Here is a 19976-nt window from a genome sequence, read left to right as displayed (position 1 = left end):
TAGTTTTTGACAGATGTGCTTGACTGTTGTGGACCCTCCTTCCTTGGAGGTTTCTAAGCAGAGGCTGGATGGCTGTCTGCCATGGATGCTTTAGCTGAGATCCCTGCATTGCAGCGGGCTGGGCTAGATGACCCTCAGGGGGACCCTTCCAACTCTATGATTCTGCGATCATGTCTGATCCGAGCTCCTACAACAAGCTTCATGACTCAGAAATCACTACATTTTAGCTGCCTTCCTCGGGTGGGTGGGCGGTTGGGTGCAGGGTGCTCATTCTGTTTGACGTCTGATTCAAGCAGCAGCTGGCCCTGTGCCTGTCTATTTAAATGCAGGTCTTAAAATGGCCAAACTCCAGTGGAAAAAAACACACAGATACGCAACTATTTTTACAGACCTGCTGTCGTGTGCAGTTAGAGAAACCTCCCGTCCCAGAGCACAGTGCAAGCTCCCTCTGCCTCCCTTCCTTCAGATACACGTTGTGTTTACATAGGTAGGCTATCATTGCGGGACCACAATCCTATAGATAGCAATGGGCCATCATAGCCCCCTCTTTTTTTTTTGCTATGGGGATGTGGCTTGGAATCACCTCTTGCAACTCTCTGTCTTCTCCTTACCTTATGAGGGGGAACGCAAAATGTATAGCGGGACGCAGATGGGTTAAACCACAGAGCCTAAGGCTTGCCAATCAGAAGGTTGGTGGTTCAAATCCCCGCGATGGGGTGAGCTCCCATTGCTTTGTCCCAGCTCCTGCCCACCTAGCAGTTCGAAAGCACGTCAAAGTGCAAGTAGATAAATAGGTACCGCTCCGGCAGGAAGGTAAACGGCGTTTCCGTGCGCTGCTCTGGTTCGCCAGAAGCGGCTTAGTGATGCTGGCCACATGACCCGGAAGCTGTACGCCGGCTTCCTCGGCCAATAAAGCGAGATGAGCGCCGCAACCCCAGAGTTGGTCACAACTGGACCTAATGGTCGGGTCCCTTTACCTTTTAAAATGTAAAGCAGCCTCACGTATCCCACCCATTCGGAAACTTTGGGGAGTATTGCAGTGAAAGAGATGGCATACACACAAAGCCCTGGCTGGGGGGGGGGGGTGTAAGAGGACTTCCTGTTGCGATTTCCTGGAAAGCAACCTTGAATTAATTTTGGAAATGCTACTCTCGCTCTCGAGGGGCCATCTCCCAAAAGCTGAAAATGCAGGAGAGTTGGGTCGGAGAGCAGGAGCAAGCTATGTCAGAGTGCCGGCTCCAGTCCCCCCACCCCCCAGCAATCAATACCACTCTGCTCGCAGAGGCATGACACCAGTGCGTGAAAGCTTGCACAGCAAGATTTCTGCATTTCGCAACAAGGTCACAGCTGCCCAGGGGAGATGAGAGGGAAATTGGCAAGAGGATGATGACACCCTCAAACAGTCCTGCCAACAGATTCATTTGCCTGCCCTGGATGGAGTTGCACACACATGCAGGCGCACAAAAACCCGAAGGAGCAGGTTTGCAATAGGACTGGGATATATATGTGTGTGTGTGTGTGTGTGTGTGTGTGTGTGTGTATATATACACAGTGGTGCCTCGCAAGACGAAAAGAATCCGTTCCGCGAGTCTCTTCGTCTTGCGGTTTTTTCGTCTTGCGAAGCAATCCTATTAGCGGATTAGCGCTATTAGTGGCTATTAGCGGCTAAGCGGCTATTAGTGGCTTAGCGGCTTAGAAAAAGGGGGGTGGAAAGCGAAAAAAATCGCAAGACGTTTTCGTCTTGCGAAGCAAGCCCATAGAGAAATTAGTCTTGCGAAGTGCCTCGAAAAACGGAAAACCCTTTCGTCTAGCGGGTTTTACGTCTTGCGAGGCATTCGTCTTGCGGGGCACCACTGTATGTGTGTGTGTGTGTGTGTGTGTGTGTATATATATGTGTGTATATATATATATATATATATATTCCGAAAGTGAACTCTGTATTGTGATATCGCTTTCATCATTTTGGACCCAGGAATATACCGCGAATCGTGATGTGTGTTCTGATGCTCCACAGCAGGGGTTAGGAAACTCGGGGCCCTCCAGACCTCTCTCTGTGGCCCTTGTGAGTCTCCCAGGCCACATGCATGCTCACCATCCCAGCTGCATGCCCTCCGTGAATGCTTTGGACCAGCCGAAATGTTCTCTTGAGCTGCACTGATGCCTTGTGCCTGCCCGGGTGGAGGATGGAGAAACAATTGTATGTGTGCGTAGATACCGCACAGTTTGGCTTGGCTGGCATGTAGCCTGTTTTTTTTTTTTTGTTTTTTTTTTGTTTCTGTAGTTCCGCCCACTTTTGCCTCTGGCCCCACCCACCACCGGCATGTGCCTGCCCCCCAAGGTCACCAACAGGAAATGTGGGCTTTGAGCTTCCCTGCCACTGCCATGGAATAAGCCCGGCTCTGCCATTGCCCTCTGGACATCTGGCCTCCCAGGTGCTGCTGCTGCTGCTGCTGCTGCTTCCCAGCCTCCATTCATTCCCTTTGGAAGCCAGCGCTCTTGTCTTTGCCCTGCTGGAATGAATGGCTATGGCAAAGCTGTGAATCCCATCCATTGTCTTGTGTTCTTTGTGTGGCTTTTCTGTGTGTGTGTGTGTGTGTGTGTGAGAGAGAGAGAGAGAGAGAGAGAGAGAGACAGACAGACAGACAGTCAGACAGACTGACTGACAGAGACTAGGGCAGCATAGAAAGTGCATTCCTGAAACAACATGTTTAGATGTTTGAAAATTTAGCCAGCCATTTCTCTCAAAAAAAGGAAGAGAAAAAGAAAGCCAGTTTTTGGTTTTTTTTAAATGGTACTATATTGTCTCTTTTTTTTGCATCTGGATGTAGGACTTGCGAAAAGTTCAGTCTCAGAAGCAGTCGCCTACCAGGTCGACTGTGGAGAACCTTTTTCAACATCTTCAACCACAAAATCCAAACTCGTTTATGAAATAATAGTTTTGGGTTTGTTTGTTTTTTGAAAAGTAACGTATCTGGGAAAAAATCAAAAGAATAGAGATAAAAGGAATGTACTTCCATAACCCTTTCTTAACTACTATTATTTATATTATTTAATATGAACACTGCATGAAAATTTATGGCTGTAATGTAAAATTACAGTTTTTGTGCTGTTCTGCCAAATGGAAGGGAAAGGTGAAAAAATACCATTCAGCAGGGAACTCTTTTCAGACCAAAGGGCAGCGTCCATCTACCTCAATACAGTGGTACCTTGGGTTACATACACTTCAGGTTACAGACGCTTCAGGTTACAGACTCTGCTAACCCAGAAATAGTGCTTCAGGTTAAGAACTTTGCTTCAGGATGAGAACAGAAATCACACGGCGGTGGCACAGCAGCAGCAGGAGGAGGCCCCATTAGCTAAAGTGGTGCTTCAGGTTAAGAACAATTTCAGGTTAAGAACGGACCTCTGGAACGAATTAAGAGGCACCACAGCGACAGGCAACTACTCTCTAGTGGGATCTTTCCAAACCATCCCTGAATCTGGGAGCTCCTGCATGCCAGGCTGCGCCCCCTCAGGATTTTGTGCCCTAGGCCACGCCCCCCCCCACCACCACGCTACGCCACTGTGCCAAATCCTAGCATTCTTTAACCTTGGGACTTTTGATTGTGGGGCCTGGGAGCCAGAGGAAGCAGGAGTCTCTTTTTGGTGAGGCTTGTAGGCCTTTACTTTACCTAACTCGTTCTCCTCACTCCTCCTCTCCCCGCTGCCTGTCAGCTCCTGAATTTCTGCTGCAGAAGTCTTTGAGCAGGATCCCCGCCTGCAAGTTTAGGCCCACGGCCAGCTTGGGGTGCATCTGAAACCCTCTTTGCTCCTGGCATCCTCTGGCTTCCCTTTGCAGAAATTGTGACCGCAGCGAGCGAGGCTTGCAGCGCATGCTAGAATTCTGCCTCTGCAGCAATCTCTGGGTCCCTCCCTCTCTCCCTCTCGTTTTAGCAAGACCGTTTTTATTCCTGCTGCACCAAGAGGCCTCTCCTAGAACCCTGCACACTCCCTTTCACCAAGTCTTCCTTTCTTTGCCTCTTTTGTAAGAATTCACAAAGGGGGGGGGGGCGGGCGTCCTCCAGTGAAAAGCACCGCTTAGTTAACGCCTGGTTGCTGAACCACTTAATCCTTGAACTGGTTTGGTTTCAAGTCGGAAACCAGAATCGACCCTCCCCTTCCCTCTCCTTATTCGCCCCCGCGTACATATGGAAGTTTTCATTTTTGCGCTTTGTGTGTGGGAGGAATTTATCCAACCTTTCTTCTAAGTGTTTTATTTTCGTTCTGTTTGCATACTGCCCTTCAATAAAGCAATCAAGTCAGATTGGATTGCAAACCGGAGAGTAAAAATACAATAAAGGGCATGGAGGAACCCACAAGCGGAAGAATAAACGGAGCGGTAAAAAATCCATGCAGGTGTCGAAAAACCCTGGAAAATAGAAATCTGTGCCCAGGAATGAGAGGGATATTCAAGAAAGGGGCAGGAAATCAACCCTTCCTAGCAAGAGGCTTCAATATACCCTCTAGATTATAACATGTGGATTAAAACCACCCTTTAGCACTTATTCTCCTATGTTTCCCCACTGCCAGAGCTTAGATTGTAGGTTCTTCAGGGCAGAGACCCTTCTCTATGGGCAGTCTATTCTGGAGTAGATCAGTTGAAACCAATGAAGTTACTTAGACGCATGGATTTCAGTGGGTCTCCACAAACACGTACCCATGGCTAATAATAATAATATAAATACAGTGGTACCTTGGGTTACATACGCTTCAGGTTACATACGCTTCAGGTTACACACTCCGCTAACCCAGAAACAGTGCTTCAGCTTAAGAACTTTGCTTCAGGATCAGAACAGAAATCGGGCTCCGGCGGCAGCAGGAGGCCCCATTAACTAAAGTGGTGCTTCAGGTTAAGAACAGTTTCAGGTTCAGAACGGACCTCCGGAACGAATTAAGTACATAACCTGTGGTACCACTGTAAATAAATAAATTTATACCCCACCCTTGTGGCTGGGTTTCCCCAGCAGCTCTGGGCAGCTCCCAACCGAATATTCAAAACACAATAGCTCTCTACTTGCATTGTTTGGTAAATTGCCATAGGCCGATGGCAGCTAGGTAGATCTAGGTAGATGGCAAGTTCAAGGTCCTTGTATTAATTGACCAAGCCCTGAACAACTTAGGTCCAGGGTAGCTCAGGGACACTTATATCCAGTATGGTTTCAAATTGGGTGGGGGACCGTTTGTGAGATTCTTGCATTGCAAGGGGTTCTACTAGATGACTCAGGGGATCCCTTCCAACTCTACAATTCCAATAGTTCTATCCCATCTCAATCACTGAGCTCGCTTGCCAGTGCGTCATTCCTCCCCCGAGTTGGTGAGGCTCATTTGGCAGCAACAAGAAGCCGAGCCTTTAATGTTGTTGACTCAGTCTTGTGGAACTCTCTGCCAATGGAAATTACAGACGCTTCAGGTTATAGACTCCACTAACCCAGAAATAGTACCTCGGGTTAAGAACTTTGCTTCAGGATGAGAACAGAAATCGCACAGTGGTGGCGCGGTGGCAGCAGGAGGCCCCATTGGCTAAAGTAGTACCTCAGGTTAAGAACAGTTTCAGGTTAAGAACGGACCACCAGAACGAATTAAGTTCTTAACCCGAGGTACCACTGTATAGACATTTTTAAAATAAAATAAAATGGCAACATACTAAGAATCCAAAGGGAAAACTAAAGGGGAGATCTTTGGGTTACATGGCTGGTCAGTTAAAGAATGCAAGTTGGGCGGCTCCTTTTGCAGTTCTAAAACATCTGTAAGGTGCTTTGGAAGGCTGTGCTAAGTAATGGTTGGTTAGCTATGGTTTGTTTTTGTCTTGTGAACCATGGTTTGCCATGATCTCTGTAACCAACAGCCTCGCTTAACCGTGGTTTGTTTGGCCATCCTGGGCCGGATGCTCACCAACCTAAAGAGGCAAAAGACAAATTAAGCTTTGAGGAAACAAGCCATTGTTTGATCACCTTGTTGGCTGAGCCCAAACCATGGTTGGCACGAATCACGGTGTGGTATTATGCGCAAACGCAGTCCGTATGTGTAGGCCTCTTACAGCTGTCAGCTGTTTGTTTTCTTTCTTTCCCTAAAGCCAGTGGATGTGCACAGTTTGCCTGTTTGGCTGACCTGCTGGTGGGCTTGAAATCTTTGGATCCAGATGGGGCATCAGGCTGGGGAATTGCAGCTTTCTCCCCCTCCTGCCGCCCAACAGTGACACATCAGAGCCCCTTGGAGAGCCTTTAAAGACTGTTTCTCGTCACTTGGCAGCTCTTTGCTAAATATTAGCAGCTTTATGGCTGGTGGGTCCCTGTGGCTTTCGAGCCGTTGCCAGAGAGATGTTGAAAAACATCTCCAGTCTGTCTCCCACCAGCGAGGAATCTCTGTCCATCTGTTTTAACCCAGTGAATGGCAGACACTCTGGGGAGAATTAGGAGTCTTTATCCAGAAGACCATCCCCTCTTTAATTCCAGACAACGAAAAAGGAATTATCCTGTGCTGACCTAGTCGTGCCTTGGAGTTGCTGCCTTACTCTTTATTTCTGCACCAAATCTCCCACATTTACACCATGTAAAAGCACCATGTGAAGCACTCTTAGAATCATGGAATTGTAGAGCTGGAAATGTTGCCAAAGGTCATCTAGTCTAACCCCCTGCGATGCAGGAATATGCAGCTGTCCCGTACGGGGAATCAAATCTGCACCCTTGGCATCAGTAGAGCACCCCACTCTAACCAACGGAGCTAACCGCTGCAAACAGTCACAGCTTCCCCCAAAGGATTCTGGGAGCTGTAGTTTACCGGGTGCCTTTGTGCTTACTCTCACTCTGTTTTCCTTCAGAATTGTGATGCATGCACAAATCCTGCTCGTTAACAACCGTTTGGAGCAGGAGGTGACAAAGCCCAGCATCAGCGTTGAGCCAATTCTGGGGTTGGTTTTTTGTTATTGTTTTATTGCAGCTGTAAATCTCAAAAAACATTTCGCCCAATAAAACGAAGCTAATCCGCCTTGCGGTGGCGGCGGACTTAGCGTTTAGGATGGGCACTGCGTGTGTGCTGGGGGTGAGCAGGAAACGCCAGACGTCTCTTGGTCTGAGCCTTTATAAGGAGAGGGATAATGCTCCCCATACCATCTGCATGAGATCACAGACTTTCCTTTTGGACCCGGTTGACCCGATGGCAACACTGCCTTTTCAGGGTGCTGGTTTGCTACTGATTGTGCCCTTTGCAGTTATTCTGTCCTTTGGTAGCTGATCTTTTGCAGGAAAAACTCTCTTGTATTGAGCGTGCATGGAATTGACTTGTAAGAGTGCCATCATAACGATAATAGATTAATTATGGGGCGTGTATTGCGCTGGTTGCGACGCGGGTGGCGCTGTGGGTTAAACCACAGAGCCTAGGACTTGCCTATCAGAAGGTCGGCAGTTCGAATCCCCGCGACAGAGTGAGCTCCCATTGTTCGGTCCCAGCTCCTGCCAACCTAGCAGTTCGAAAGCACGTCAAAGTGCAAGTAGATAAATAGGTACCACTCCGGCGGGAAGGTAAACGGCGTTTCCGTGTGCTGCTCTGGTTCGCCAGAAGCGGCTTAGTCATGCTGGCCACATGACCCGGAAGCTGTATGCCGGCTCCCTCGGCAAATAGAGCGAGATGAGCGCAGCAACCCCAGAGTCGTCCGCGACTGGACCTAATGGTCAGGGGTACCTTTACTTTTATTGCGCTGGTAGGGGGCATGCAGAGGTTTGTTTTGGTCTGCTGACCCACATGTATGATGCTCCTCTTAGAACCATAAAATTGGAAGGAACCACAAAGGTCATCTAGTCCATCCCCCTAGCAATGTAGGAATCTCTTGCCCAACATGGGACGCGAACCCACGACCCTGAGATTAAGAGTCTCATTTTCTACCGACTGAGCTATCCCAGAGGCTCTCTTCTTCCTCAAAGCTCTTTTCTTGTGTTTAAGCTAGACATCATAGTTTTATAAGGCCCCATCCACACCATGCATTTAAAGCAGTTTCATACCACTTTAAGCAGTCCTGGCTTTCCCCCAAAGAATGCTGGGAACTGTAGTTTGCTAAGCATGCTGAAAGTTTTTCGGAGATCCCCATTCCCCTCCCAGAGCTGCAACCTCAAGAGTAGTTTAATGATCAGGGGATTCTGGGAATTGTAGTTCTGTGAGGACTGCAGCCCCTTTCCTCCTCCTACCAATTCTCAGCCTCTTAACAAACTACAGTTCCCACAATTCATTGGGGGAAGCTGTGGCAGGCAGAAGGTATCTCTGCTTGCAAGCTCATTGTCCAAACACCTGAAAATCCAGCCTCATTTATTGAACTGATGCTTGTTGTACCCTTAATTGGTCCTGATGCCCTGCAGGCGCCAGAGAAACCTAAACTGGACAAACTGATCTGTGCTTTGGACACGAGAAGTGGCAGCTGGAACACCTCTGAGCGTACGCAGAGTGTCTTTTCCTCTCTTGCTCCTGAACAGCCTCAGTTGGTTCCTTCATCCTTAGGGCCAGGGGATGTGGCTATAGGGCAGACTTCCTACCAGGGCCGTGTGGGGTAGGCATAGGCAAACTCCGGCCCTCCAGATGTTTGGGTCTACATTTCCCATCATCCCTAGCAAACAGGATCAGTGGTCAGGGATGATGGGAATTGTAGTCCCAAACATCTGGAGGGCTGGAGTTTGCCTATGCCTGGTCTGGGGGGGAAGCCAAAATTTTAAGCAATCCACGCTACTCTAGGGCATGCATGGGGGGTGGAGAGATGAACCCGTGAGAAAGTTCAGGGGTTCTTGCAGCCCCGCTGCCGCTAATTCTATTGTTCATACTTAAAGAAGCAGCGCCTAATTGCAGCCCTGGACTGCCTATCGGGGAGAAGACATGGGGAGCATCAAGGATTTTTATAATGTAGTGACTCACATCTCTTTCTGCTCTTTCCCTGCTGTCTGAACCCCTTTCTAGACCCCGAACTTTCCTGTAGCCAGGCCAGCTTGAGACGAAACTTATTTTGGTGGGTGGGGAAGGTGCGATTATAATATAATAATATAATAATAATATAATAATAATATATGTATTATGTGGAGGATCTGGGTTGTACAGAGAACTTTACTGTTTGTGCGACTGTAAAAGTGTCAGAGGGAAGTTGTTCTTGGCTCAAAAACTTACAAATTGTATGCCACAGTTGCATCCATGCTCCCTATCAAAAGCACATTAAGGGCGGTATCCAGCCTCCTCGTCCCACCAGCATGGAAATTCCTGTTTGTGGAATGCGACTTGCCCATACCCAAATCTTCTCCTACCCAAATCTTCTCCTGTGGGTTTGGGGACCCCTAAAACAAATTTAAGAGGTGCCCAGGGGAGGAGAGGGGGGAAAGTCCTCTTCTGCAAGTGGAAATCTTTGCACTGGTAAGGCAGTTACTTGATGCTGCGTGCAGGCCTTTTTACGGGCTCCCGTAAGCTCAGTGCACCCACCCACCGAGAAGGGAGCCTGTCGTGTCTCTGAATGATCCCCTGCTTTGGCGTTTGCCTCTGTCCAAGTCAGCTGTTGATGGGTGTGTGGCATGGTTAGAAATTAGCCGGGCGCCAGGTGCGTTTTGCGACTAGATTGGGTCCACGTGGAGCGGCCACGTGGAGATCTCTGGGTGCCAGATATCCCCATCTGGCTAGCTCCTCCAGCTTTCTTAAGCAGCTTAATTATTGCATTTTTATCCCGCCCTCATCTCCAAGGTTTACATGGTCCGTCCGTCCCCCCATGAATCCCTACGATGACAGCCTCTGGGAGGTAGGTTAAGAGGCTGGTGTGTGGTTGTGTGATCACACAATGCAGTTATTTCGTGGGGGGGAACCCACCCCCATTCAGAGGAGGCTTCTTTCGTCTATGTATGATCCCTCGTTCTCACCTTGCGCTCTTTGAATCCACCTGTGATGGGTGATTTGTGATCCATTCTCGCCTGGTTCGTGGACTCAGCGGAACAACCTGCCTTGACCTTCTGGACATGTCTAAAAGCTAGAGGGCAGATTGAGTCCCCGTCCAAAACACGTCCTTCAAAATCCAGGCCAGAGAGAGAACCGTTGAATTCTCCCTTCTGTGCACGGTTCGCTGCTCTGAAATGTGTGCCGCCGTCGCTTGCGGAGCAGAGAGCTGGCCCGGCTCTTTGAAAACTAGGTCACCATCAACATGGAAAACAAAAGCAACAATTTCGTGCCTGCGAGTGAAAGGAGAACTGCAATGTGGGACAGAGTGCAGGGCCCACGTCTACACCACGTTGAAAGCAGCAACGGCTACCAACTCTGAAGCAGAAAACTTGGTTCAAAGATCCAAATTATTCCCCAAGAATATGCAGCTCCCGTAGAAATGGTGCTACAGTGGTGCAAGATGAACGCCTCGCAAGACGGAAAACCCGCTAGACGAAAGGGTTTTCCGTTTTGGAGGCGCTTCGCAAAACAAATTTCCCTATGGGCTTGCTTCGCAAGACGAAAATGTCTTGCGAGTTCCTGCGGGTTTTTTTTCCCTCCCCCCCCCTTTTCCTAAGCCCTAAGCCGCTTATCAGCTGATCCGCTAAAAGCCGCTAAACCGCTAATAGCGCTAATCTGCTAAGCTGTCAATGGGCTTGCTTCGCAAGACGAAAAAACTGCTATACGAAGAGCCTCACGGAACGAAACTTGCGAGGCACCACTGTAATTGTGCTAACGCTCTTCTGGTTCCTTTCCTTTCATGCCTTTGTGATGTTTGAACTGCTTTGCATAATGTTCTTTGTTTTCCTTGCTTGGGGAATTTCAGGGATCTGCAGCTTCTTCTCAGTCTGTCCACCTTCAGCTTCTGAGATGAACAGACCTTGCTCACCCCCAAATAAACCTTCCAATTTCAAGAAACTTGCTTTGCGTGTCCTCGTTTTTAAAGCAAGAGCTCACCCTTCCTGGGAAGCTGGGCTTTGCTTCTACTTCTGTAATAATAATAGTAATAAAAATCATAATTATTAAAATTACTGGTACTATTAATTAACTGACCTTCACCCTGAGGTTGCAGTATGGGTGACACCATTAGAACACAATATTAAAAACAGTCTAAACCAGGGGTCAGCAAACTTTTTTCAGCAGGAGGCCGGTCCACTGTCCCTCAGACCTTGGGGGGGGGGGGGGAGACTATATTTGAAAAGAAAAAAAAAAGAGAACGAATGCCTATGCCCCACAAATAACCCGCAGATGCATTTAAAATAGGACACATTCTACTAATGTAAAAACACGCTGATTCCCGGACCGTCCACGGGCCAGATTTAGAAGGCGATTGGGCCGGATCCGGCCCCCAGGCCTTAGTTTGCCTACCCATGGTCTAAACCAAGTTACAATCACAGAATGGAGCTGGGTCCTAAAATCAAAAGCCAGAGTGACAAGGTATGTATTCAGCATTCTCCAGAATCTGGATAGTGAAGGTGCCCAGCGCATCTCTGTGGGGAAGGAGTTCCACATCTTAGGGGCTGCCACAGAGAAGGCCCTGTCTCGAGGTGCCACCACCCCAAATCTCTGAGGGAGGTGCAACTGTTTTGCTGTTTGCCGCCCTGGGTTCTATCAGGAAGAAGGGCAGGATCGGCGTTTAATAAAGAGTGTTTGCTGCCACAAGCATTTGTCAGTGTCTACTACTCCCAACGGGTAAATGTAGCCTCCTTGTTCAGGAGCAGTCTCTCCAAATAGCCAATACCTGCAGCAGTTGGGAGAAGCCTGTAGCCTTCACAACTTGGACTTCCCATGGGGGCATCCGCTTGCCCTCTGCCTGAAGCAAGCTGCTCTTAGAGCTGTTGCAGCAGGGCTCTCTCTGATACAGGTAATGCGCAGTTGGGGAGGAAGGGGCCTGGTAGAAGCTTGGATTGCAGCTCTTCCCGTGTGTCTCTCTCTTCCTTGACTCTGTGCTTGCCTCAGATATGGAGCTCCTGGCGTGGAGTTCACAGGCCTACATAGGGAAACGGCGACGGTCACCCAGATGCACTTTCTACCTGGACAGGTAAAAGAACCGCATCTTTTGGTCCCACCTTGATGCTGCCCGCAGGTTGATACCCCCTGCCTGTCAGTATTAGGCAGCTGCTTGCATTGTATTGTTTTTGACCCCATTGGGAACTTTTCTGGGGGGTGGGGGTGCAAAGTCAAAACACTGAAACGGCAGAGCAGGTCAGTTTCTCAAAGACAATCGAGAATAATAGTGCCTGTCTTGTATCTCAGGTTCTACAAATGCTAGGAACTTAATTGGAGTGCCATTAAAGAGGTGAAAGGCAGCAAAAAGCCCAGAAGAGAATTTGTGGTGCCCAGCTTAAGATGGCTTTAAAAGAAGATTAGACAAATCTGTGTCTAATGACTGTCAGCGGCTACTAGCCATAATGGCTGTGCTCTGCCAACATGGCCAGAGTCAGCGGTGCTTCCTAACACCAGTTGCAGGAATTTGCCCTTGTGCTCAGATCCTGCTTGTAGACTTGCCACAGACATCTGGTTAGCCGCTGCTAGCATATAAATGGGCCATTGGGCTGAGCTAGCCAGCTTGTCTTCTGTTCTTAACTACACACTTAAATGGTTTTCCTTTCTTTTCCAGGGCCGGCTGCTGTCTCTCCTTGATGACAACACCCTCCACCTTTGGGAGATTTACCAGAAAGATGGCTACTCTCACTTGGAGGAGACCCATAGCTATGTCCTCCCAGGACGTCCAGGGTTCGACACCGCTAAGTACTCATTGCTTGCTTGCCTCCTTTTTCCTCCTTTTGGGGGCGCTGTGGGTTCTTGGGAGATGATCCCCTGCGAAGATGCAGGGACCGCTTTAGTGATCTCATAGATTACTCAGCATCTAGAAGATCCCTCCTTTCCTTCTTAGCCACCACCTGCCTTTCTGCTTCGTAAGCTGTCTCCCAGTGCTGGCTCTGCTGTTAGGCAAAGCGAGGCAGCTCCTAAGCTCCCCAAGATCGTTCGCCTCTGTTGAGAGTAGGTCTACACAATACCTGTTTTTCAACACTGCAATATATCAGTAGCTAAACATCGCAATATACATTCATACCTTGGTTTTCAAACAGCTTAGTTCTCGAACGTTTTGGCTCCCGAACGCTGCAGACCTAGAAGTGAGTGTTCCAGTTTGCGAACTATTTTTGGAAGCCGAACGTCTGACAGGCCTGCTCTTTGGTTTCCGAACATTTTGGAAGTCGAATGGACTTCCGGAACGGATTCCATTCAACTTCTGTGGTACGACTGTACTGATATCTAAGGGTGGAGCTATGTAGAGATTTTGGCTGGCTTTCCTCCCATCATGATTTTTGCATAGCACACACAATCACATTATGATTCGTGATGTATTGCCAGGTCAAAAATTATGAAACCGTTATCACGATATGGATTTTAATTGTTTTTGGACGATATATCGCCCAGCCCTAGTTGAGAGTATATGCTACATGGTCACCCCCCCAGCCTCCAAACTATCTGTGGGTACAGTGGGGACGGCTGTCCCATCAACACCGGCCAAGTGAGAGTATTCTTCCAGTCCAATTGGACTCTGTACATGGAATACAGATGATGCATCATTGTGGCAGAACCACCTCAGCCCAGTATACCCGAAGTAGCATCTCCACCTGCATCATTCAGCCTGGACACTAAGGTCCAGCTCATAGGGCCTTCTGGTGGTTCCCTCGCTGTGAGAAGCAAGGTTACAGGGAACCAGGCAGAGGGCCTTCTTGGTGATGGCACCGACCCATCAGACGTCAAGGAAATAAACAACTACAGTCGTACCTCTACTTACGTATCCCTCTGGATACGGAATCTTTGGGATATGGCCACAGCCATCCTGGAAGTGTATACTTTCGGGTTTCGCCACACACGAATGCGCAGAAGCGCTCAATTGCGCCACATGTGTGCGCAGAAGTGCACTTCTATTTACATAATTTTCAGGGTGCGAACGAACCCCCGGAACAAATTAAGTTCATATCTGGAGGGTCCACTCTTTTAGAAGACATCTGAAGGCAACTCTGTTTAGGGAAGTTTTTAATGTTTGATGTTTTATTGTGTTTTTAATATTCTGTTGGGAGCCGCCCAGATGGGCGGGTTATAAATTAATTATTATAATTATTATTCTTAATTATTATTTGTGCAAGACCTGCTCTTGCCATGGCAAAATTAGAGGGCAGAGATGAGAACAGGCAAATCGAAATAATAGTAGTAGTAGTATTAGCGAAATTCTACCACGCCACTCTGGGCGGCTTACCGCATGTATTAAAACATAGCGAAACATCAAACATTAAAAACTTCCAGAAACGGGGCTGCCTTCAGATGTCTTCTAAAAGTGGCATAGCTCTTTATCTCTTTGACATCTGAAGGGAGGGTGTTCCACATGGAGGGCGCCACTACCGAGATGGAAGCAAGACAGTTGAGCTTTTGCGCAGAGGTAAATTTCAGATGCTGTGGTCTAAACCACTGAGCCTAGGGCTTGCTGATCAGAAGGTCGGCGGTTCGAATCCCCACAACGGGGTGAGCTCCCATTGCTCGGTCCCTGCTCCTGCCACCCTAGCAGTTCGAAAGCATGTCAAGGTGCAAGTAGATAAATAGGTACCGCTCTGGCGGGAAGGTAAACGGCGTTTCCCTGTGCTGCTCTGGTTTGCCAGAAGCAGCTTAGTTATGCTGGCCACATGACCCGGAAGCTGTATGCTGGCTAAAGCGAGATGAGCGCCGCAACCCCAGAGTTGTCTGCAACTAGACCTAATGGTCAGGGGTCCCTTTACCTTTACCTTAAATTTCAGACAGAGCTGCCATCAAGGAGACCTATGGTGGTAGAATGTCTGCCTTGTTCAATCCCGGGTTCAATCCCCAGCCTCCCCTTATACCCTGGAGAGCTGCTGCCAGCTAGTGCAGGCAGTCTAAGGCCTCTTCCTCTGTTCCTGTGTCCAAAACCCAATGCTCTGGGAACAAGCAAGGGTTTGTCAAGCACATTCCAGCGTCTGCTCTCACTCTGCATGTGCGAGGGAGCCGCAAAAAGGACTAGCCGCTTACCACGTGCGGTGACTTTGCACCCATCTCTGGCGCCTGCTTCCCTCTCCTGGTTTTGTCTCCCAGCATCTGTAAGCTTGCATCTCTCGCAGAGCAGGTGTCCGCTGCCCTTTTTTAAAATAATAATAATAATAATAATATTTATTCAAAATTTTAAAGGTTACAAAAAAGTAAGAAAAAAAAGACAAGCAAAATAAAAAAGACAAGAGGAAAAAAATACAATCATTTTAAAAAAAAAGATAAAAGAAAAAACAAATCAAACCTTTACATATTTTTCTTTCTTTAACTTATTTCCTTGACCTCCTCATACCTCCCGTTTTTGTATTCTAATTCAAATTGTTAATTCAGCAAATCCTTGCACATTCTCTCTTTCCTAACAAAATCCTTAAATTTACCATATATATTTTTTTAAACCGCTTTTACTTTATCCAATCTTGACTCTCATCCAAGGCTTTATATCTATACTTATTCTTTATACATTTCCCTAAGGTCGGAAAAGATTCCATTCCACGAATTTCCCAACTCTTATTAAAAAAACAAAAACAAAAACAAATTCTATTATATGCATATTGAGTTCCCAATTTCCATTCCACCCAAACCCCTTCCCGGTTTCAGTCCCTAGCATAAGTCCATCAATCCAAAAAGCCATCAACCCGGAGATCTTAAATCCGAGGCTCTTAAATCTCTTTCATGTCCGCTGCTCTGTGGTCTCTGCTTTTCGGGTCCGAGGCTCTGAGCTGGTGGCATGGCTTTAAAAGAGCGTCACAGGAGAGGGAAGAAGAGCAGCTGTCTCTTGGGCTCCTCTGCTTGGGTGTGCGGCCTGTCAATCTTCTTTAAACGGCTGCCTGGTGGCGGTGGGTGGACAGCATTTGCTACTGATGCGCAGACTTTCTCCTTGAAATGCATTGGCTCTTTTGGGGGTGTTAACTATTGAGATTGGTTTTCCATTTGTGGGTGCGTGCAGTCTAGGACGGTGGTTTTCCAACCGTGTTTCTGCCATCAGAAATGCGAAACTAGCTTCCCAAGCCATCAGAATCTCAGGAAATTGCAGGGCACAGGGGGTCTTCGTGCTTGGCTTTGACCAGGCATAGGCAAACTTGGCCCTCCAGATGTTTTGTGACTACAAGTCCCATCATCCCTAGCTAACAGGACCAGTGGTCAGAGATGATGGGAATTGTAGTCCCAAAACATAGTTTGCCTATTCCTGGCTTTGACCATTGCAGTGGAAAGACCCCAAGGACTCAGGCGTAGTGCCCCACACAAAAGGAGCGGGTACTTTTTATTTTTATTTGCAAAAATGTCTGTGCTGTGAACATCAACAATAAAGCTCCATTTGCAGAACTAGTACAGGGGTCTCCCGGGCACTACGCATAAACGTGAAATCATCTATACAGTCGTTCCTTGGTTTTCGAACAGCTTAGTTCTTGAACGTTTTGGCTCCCGAATGCCGCAAACTCGGAAGTGACTGTTCTGGTTTGCAAACTATTTTTGGAAGCCGAATGTCCGACACGGCTTCCAGTTGGCTGCAGGAAGCTCCTGCAGCCAATCAGAAGCCGCTCTTTGGTTTCCAAACATTTTGGAAATCGAGCAGACTTCTGGAACGGATTTCGTTTGACTTCCAAGGTATGACTGTAGTGGACAACACTATCTAAAGAGCCACACTCCACCAAAAGTCAATAAAAATCTGCCGAAGTCCACTGCAGTCACTCTCTCCAAACCTCTCTTTCTCAAACTCCCAACTTTCCACAGGCTTCAAAGGTCGGCGTAAAGGCTCATGGCTTTGCAGTTGAAAGGCTGCTGGGATTGCTATCCATTTTCCTTCTCTTTTGGGGCCATTTTTACAGCTGCCCCCCTTTTAGGGGCCATTTTTGCTCTTTTCATGCCTTTGCGCTGTTTATAATTATTTCCTGTCACCGCACAGGAGACAAATGCACGTGAGTGGGGAGACCCCTATATAAGCTGCAACACAAATCAGTAGAAGGGCCTCAGGATAGCTGGATTCCTCCTTAGGGAAAGCCTGGGTGAGCAGATGAGTCTTCTGCAGGTGCCTAAATGTCAGCACTGTAAGTGCCTGCCTGTTCTTTCTGGGAACACATTTGAAAGGGCTGGTGCCACCACCCTTAAGGCCCTGGTCTTTGTGGGCGCAAGACAAATCTTGGGGGCAATCAGCCATACTGAGAGCACCTCTCCCTAGGATTGAAATGACAGGGCAGGGGTGTGACGACGCAAGGCATTCCTGGAGGTAACTTTGGAACTCGCTTCCTTGGCAAATGCTCACGGCGAGAGGGTGTTCCAGAACACCTTGGAAAACCATTGGCCTGGCGATCGAGCAAGGCTGGCTCCTGATCGCTCTCTTCTTCCTGACAGCTCCCCTCCCAGCATCACCCGGGTGACGGTCATCTTGCTGCGGTCAAGCTGTGACATGGCCTACCTCGGCACGGAAGGGGGTGGCATCTACTTCCTGGAACTTCCCGGCTTGACACTGCAGGAGGACAGGACTCTGTACCAAGACGAAGTCCTGCAGAGGTGAGCTCGCCCTGGCGATGCATCCGAAAGGGTGGGGAGTGCAGTTCTCAGAGTGGAAAGGAAACAGGCGTCTTTCCTAATGACTCTTAGCACCTTTAACAAACTACAGCTCCCAGAATTCCTTGGGGGGTGCCATGACTGCTTGAAGTGGCATCATAGTGCTTCAAATGTATGGTACGGATGCGGCCTAAGTCGAAGTATGAAACTTCTTACCACATTAGTGTAATGTACCGTGTTCATATGGTGTGGGGGTTTTTTTAAGCAATAAAAATATTTGAAAAGAAGTGTTTGGGTTTGAGGACCCAAAGGGTCCCTTCCATGCCTGAAATTCTATTGTTCTCCATCCCTGCCTTTTTATCCTGCAGCGTCCCCGAAGACTACAGATGTGGGAAGGCGCTTGGTCCGGTGGAATCTCTGCAGGAACACCCCAAAGATCCTGCCAAGATCCTGATTGGCTACAGCAGAGGCTTGATGGTTCTTTGGGACGGAAGCACGAGGGAAGCTGAGCACCTCTTTCTGGGCAACCAGGTAACTCTTTTTATTTCGTTTTTTGGGATTTTTAAAATATCCCGTCTCTCTCTCTCTAAGGAGCTCATGGTGGCATCCGTGCTTCTCCCCAATCTCATTTAATCCCCACCACAACCCTGTGAGATGGGCTAGAAGCAGTGGCTGGCCCCCAAGGCCATGCCCAGTGAACTTCATGGCTGAGTGGGAGATTTGAACCCAGGTCCCTGGCTAATTAACATGTGTCCTTTTAAATGGGGGTGGGGGAGGGGTTACTGTTTTGTTCTTGCACTTATTGCGTATTTTCTGTTCTTGTTTTGTATTTTTACGCTCAGTGGCGTAGCGTGGGGGGTGCAGGGGGGCCAGCTGCACCGGGCGCAACATTTTTTGGGGGGGGCGCTCGCACTCGCAGCTCTCTGTCCCTACTTGGCTCACTCACTCTCTCTCACTGCAGTGCTGGCTGTGCGAATCTGATCCGAGCTGCCGGGTCGCTGCCCACTGTGGAGGGGGAGGGTGCCAGGCGTGCGTTGCGGTGCGGAGCGGAGAGAGAGCGTGGGAGGGACTATCTGGGGGAGGGACAGTGCAGCGGCCGCCCAGCACAGCGCTGAGCGCGGGAGAGAACCACACCCGACCAGCCCAGGCAGCAGCAAGAAGAAGCTGGCAGCGGCGGCAGGTTAGGGGTTAGGGGCGCAAATTACTTGCCTTGCCCCGGGTTAGGGGCACAAATTACTTGCCTTGCCCCGGGTTAGGGGGCGCAAATTACTTGCCTTGCCCCGGGTGCTGACAACCCACGCTACGCCGCTGTTTACGCTGGCTGTTCTTCATCTGAAGATCTCAGGGTGGCATGCAGATTAAATAAATAAAATATACGAATAATAAAATGCCGATGACCCGCCCCCCCCTGCTCTAACATGTTCTCTCCCCCACTGCACTGACCGTTCTGTTGTCCAGAGGCCTTTTTGCCCTTCCCTCTCTCTCTGTGTGTGTCCCAAATGCGTCAGGCCTCACATTTTGGGTTTCCGTCTTTTGCAGCAGCTGGAGAGCCTCGGATGGGAGCGGAGCGGCCAGACAGTTGTGAGTTCTCACAGCGACGGAGGCTACGCCGTGTGGCCGGTGACGGGCGGCTCCCCAAAGACCCTGCAGCCGGCCACCTCCACTATCCCTTACGGTGAGGCTAATGGCTATAGGGCCTCTAACTGCGCTTGGTCCAGGCTCTACATCCAGGGAACTTCAGTGTAAAAAAGGGGGAAACCCTCCTTGATGCACATGTCAAAATCACTAACTGTGGTGGAAAAGTGGTGAAAGACTGTGCCTCGTGCAATTTGATGTTTTGCTTTGTTGGGAGCCGCCCAGAGTGGCTGGGGCAACCCAATCAGATGGGCGGGATATCAGTTTGTTTTTGTTGTTAGTATTTCCACTTACCTACCACCCTTTATTGGGATGCAGGTGGCGCTGTGGGTTAAAGCCTCAGCGCCTAGGACTTGCCGATCGAAAGGTCGGCGGTTCGAATCCCTGCGGCGGGGTGCGCTCCCGCTGCTCGGTCCCAGCGCCTGCCAACCTAGCAGTTCGAAAGCACCTCCGGGTGCAAGTAGATAAATAGGGACCGATTACCAGCGGGAAGGTAAACGGCGTTTCCGTGTGCGGCTCTGGCTCACCAGAGCAGCGATGTCACGCTGGCCACGTGACCCGGAAGTGTCTCCGGACAGCGCTGGCCCCTGGCCTCTTAAGTGAGATGGGCGCACAACCCCAGAGTCTGTCAAGACTGGCCCGTACGGGCAGGGGTACCTTTACCTTTACCTTTACCATCCTTTATTAAAAGCTCTCAGGGTGTACAACATTAGAAACTGGCAGCAGAGGCTGGTCTGTGAGGGTAATTGGAAGCGACCCTGAGGGTCATCTAGTCCAACCCCCTGCAAGGCAGGAATCTCAAC

At 49.0% G+C, this 19976-nt stretch overlaps 1 protein-coding gene across 6 annotated transcripts in view; it reads left to right on the top strand.

Annotated features, from left to right (window-relative positions):
* LLGL1 (LLGL scribble cell polarity complex component 1) overlaps positions 1–19976 on the top strand; it is an 85675-nt gene that overhangs the window by 37027 nt on the left and 28672 nt on the right. For 4 of the 6 annotated variants that reach the window (XM_079953698.1, XM_079953697.1, XM_079953702.1 and 1 more), the window contains exons 3-7: positions 11926–12007; positions 12587–12717; positions 17383–17541; positions 17907–18069; positions 19078–19213. In XM_079953698.1, the coding sequence (XP_079809824.1) occupies positions 11926–12007; positions 12587–12717; positions 17383–17541; positions 17907–18069; positions 19078–19213 (671 nt within the window). The remainder of the gene's footprint in view (positions 1–11925; positions 12008–12586; positions 12718–17382; positions 17542–17906; positions 18070–19077; positions 19214–19976) is intronic. The other 2 variants (XM_079953700.1, XM_079953699.1) reach the window with 1 other exon arrangement.

This window comes from Podarcis cretensis (genome assembly GCF_951804945.1).
Source record: "Podarcis cretensis genome assembly, chromosome: 14".
NCBI classification, from domain to species: Eukaryota; Metazoa; Chordata; class Lepidosauria; order Squamata; family Lacertidae; genus Podarcis; species Podarcis cretensis.
This window is presented reverse-complemented; position numbering and strand designations above follow the sequence as displayed.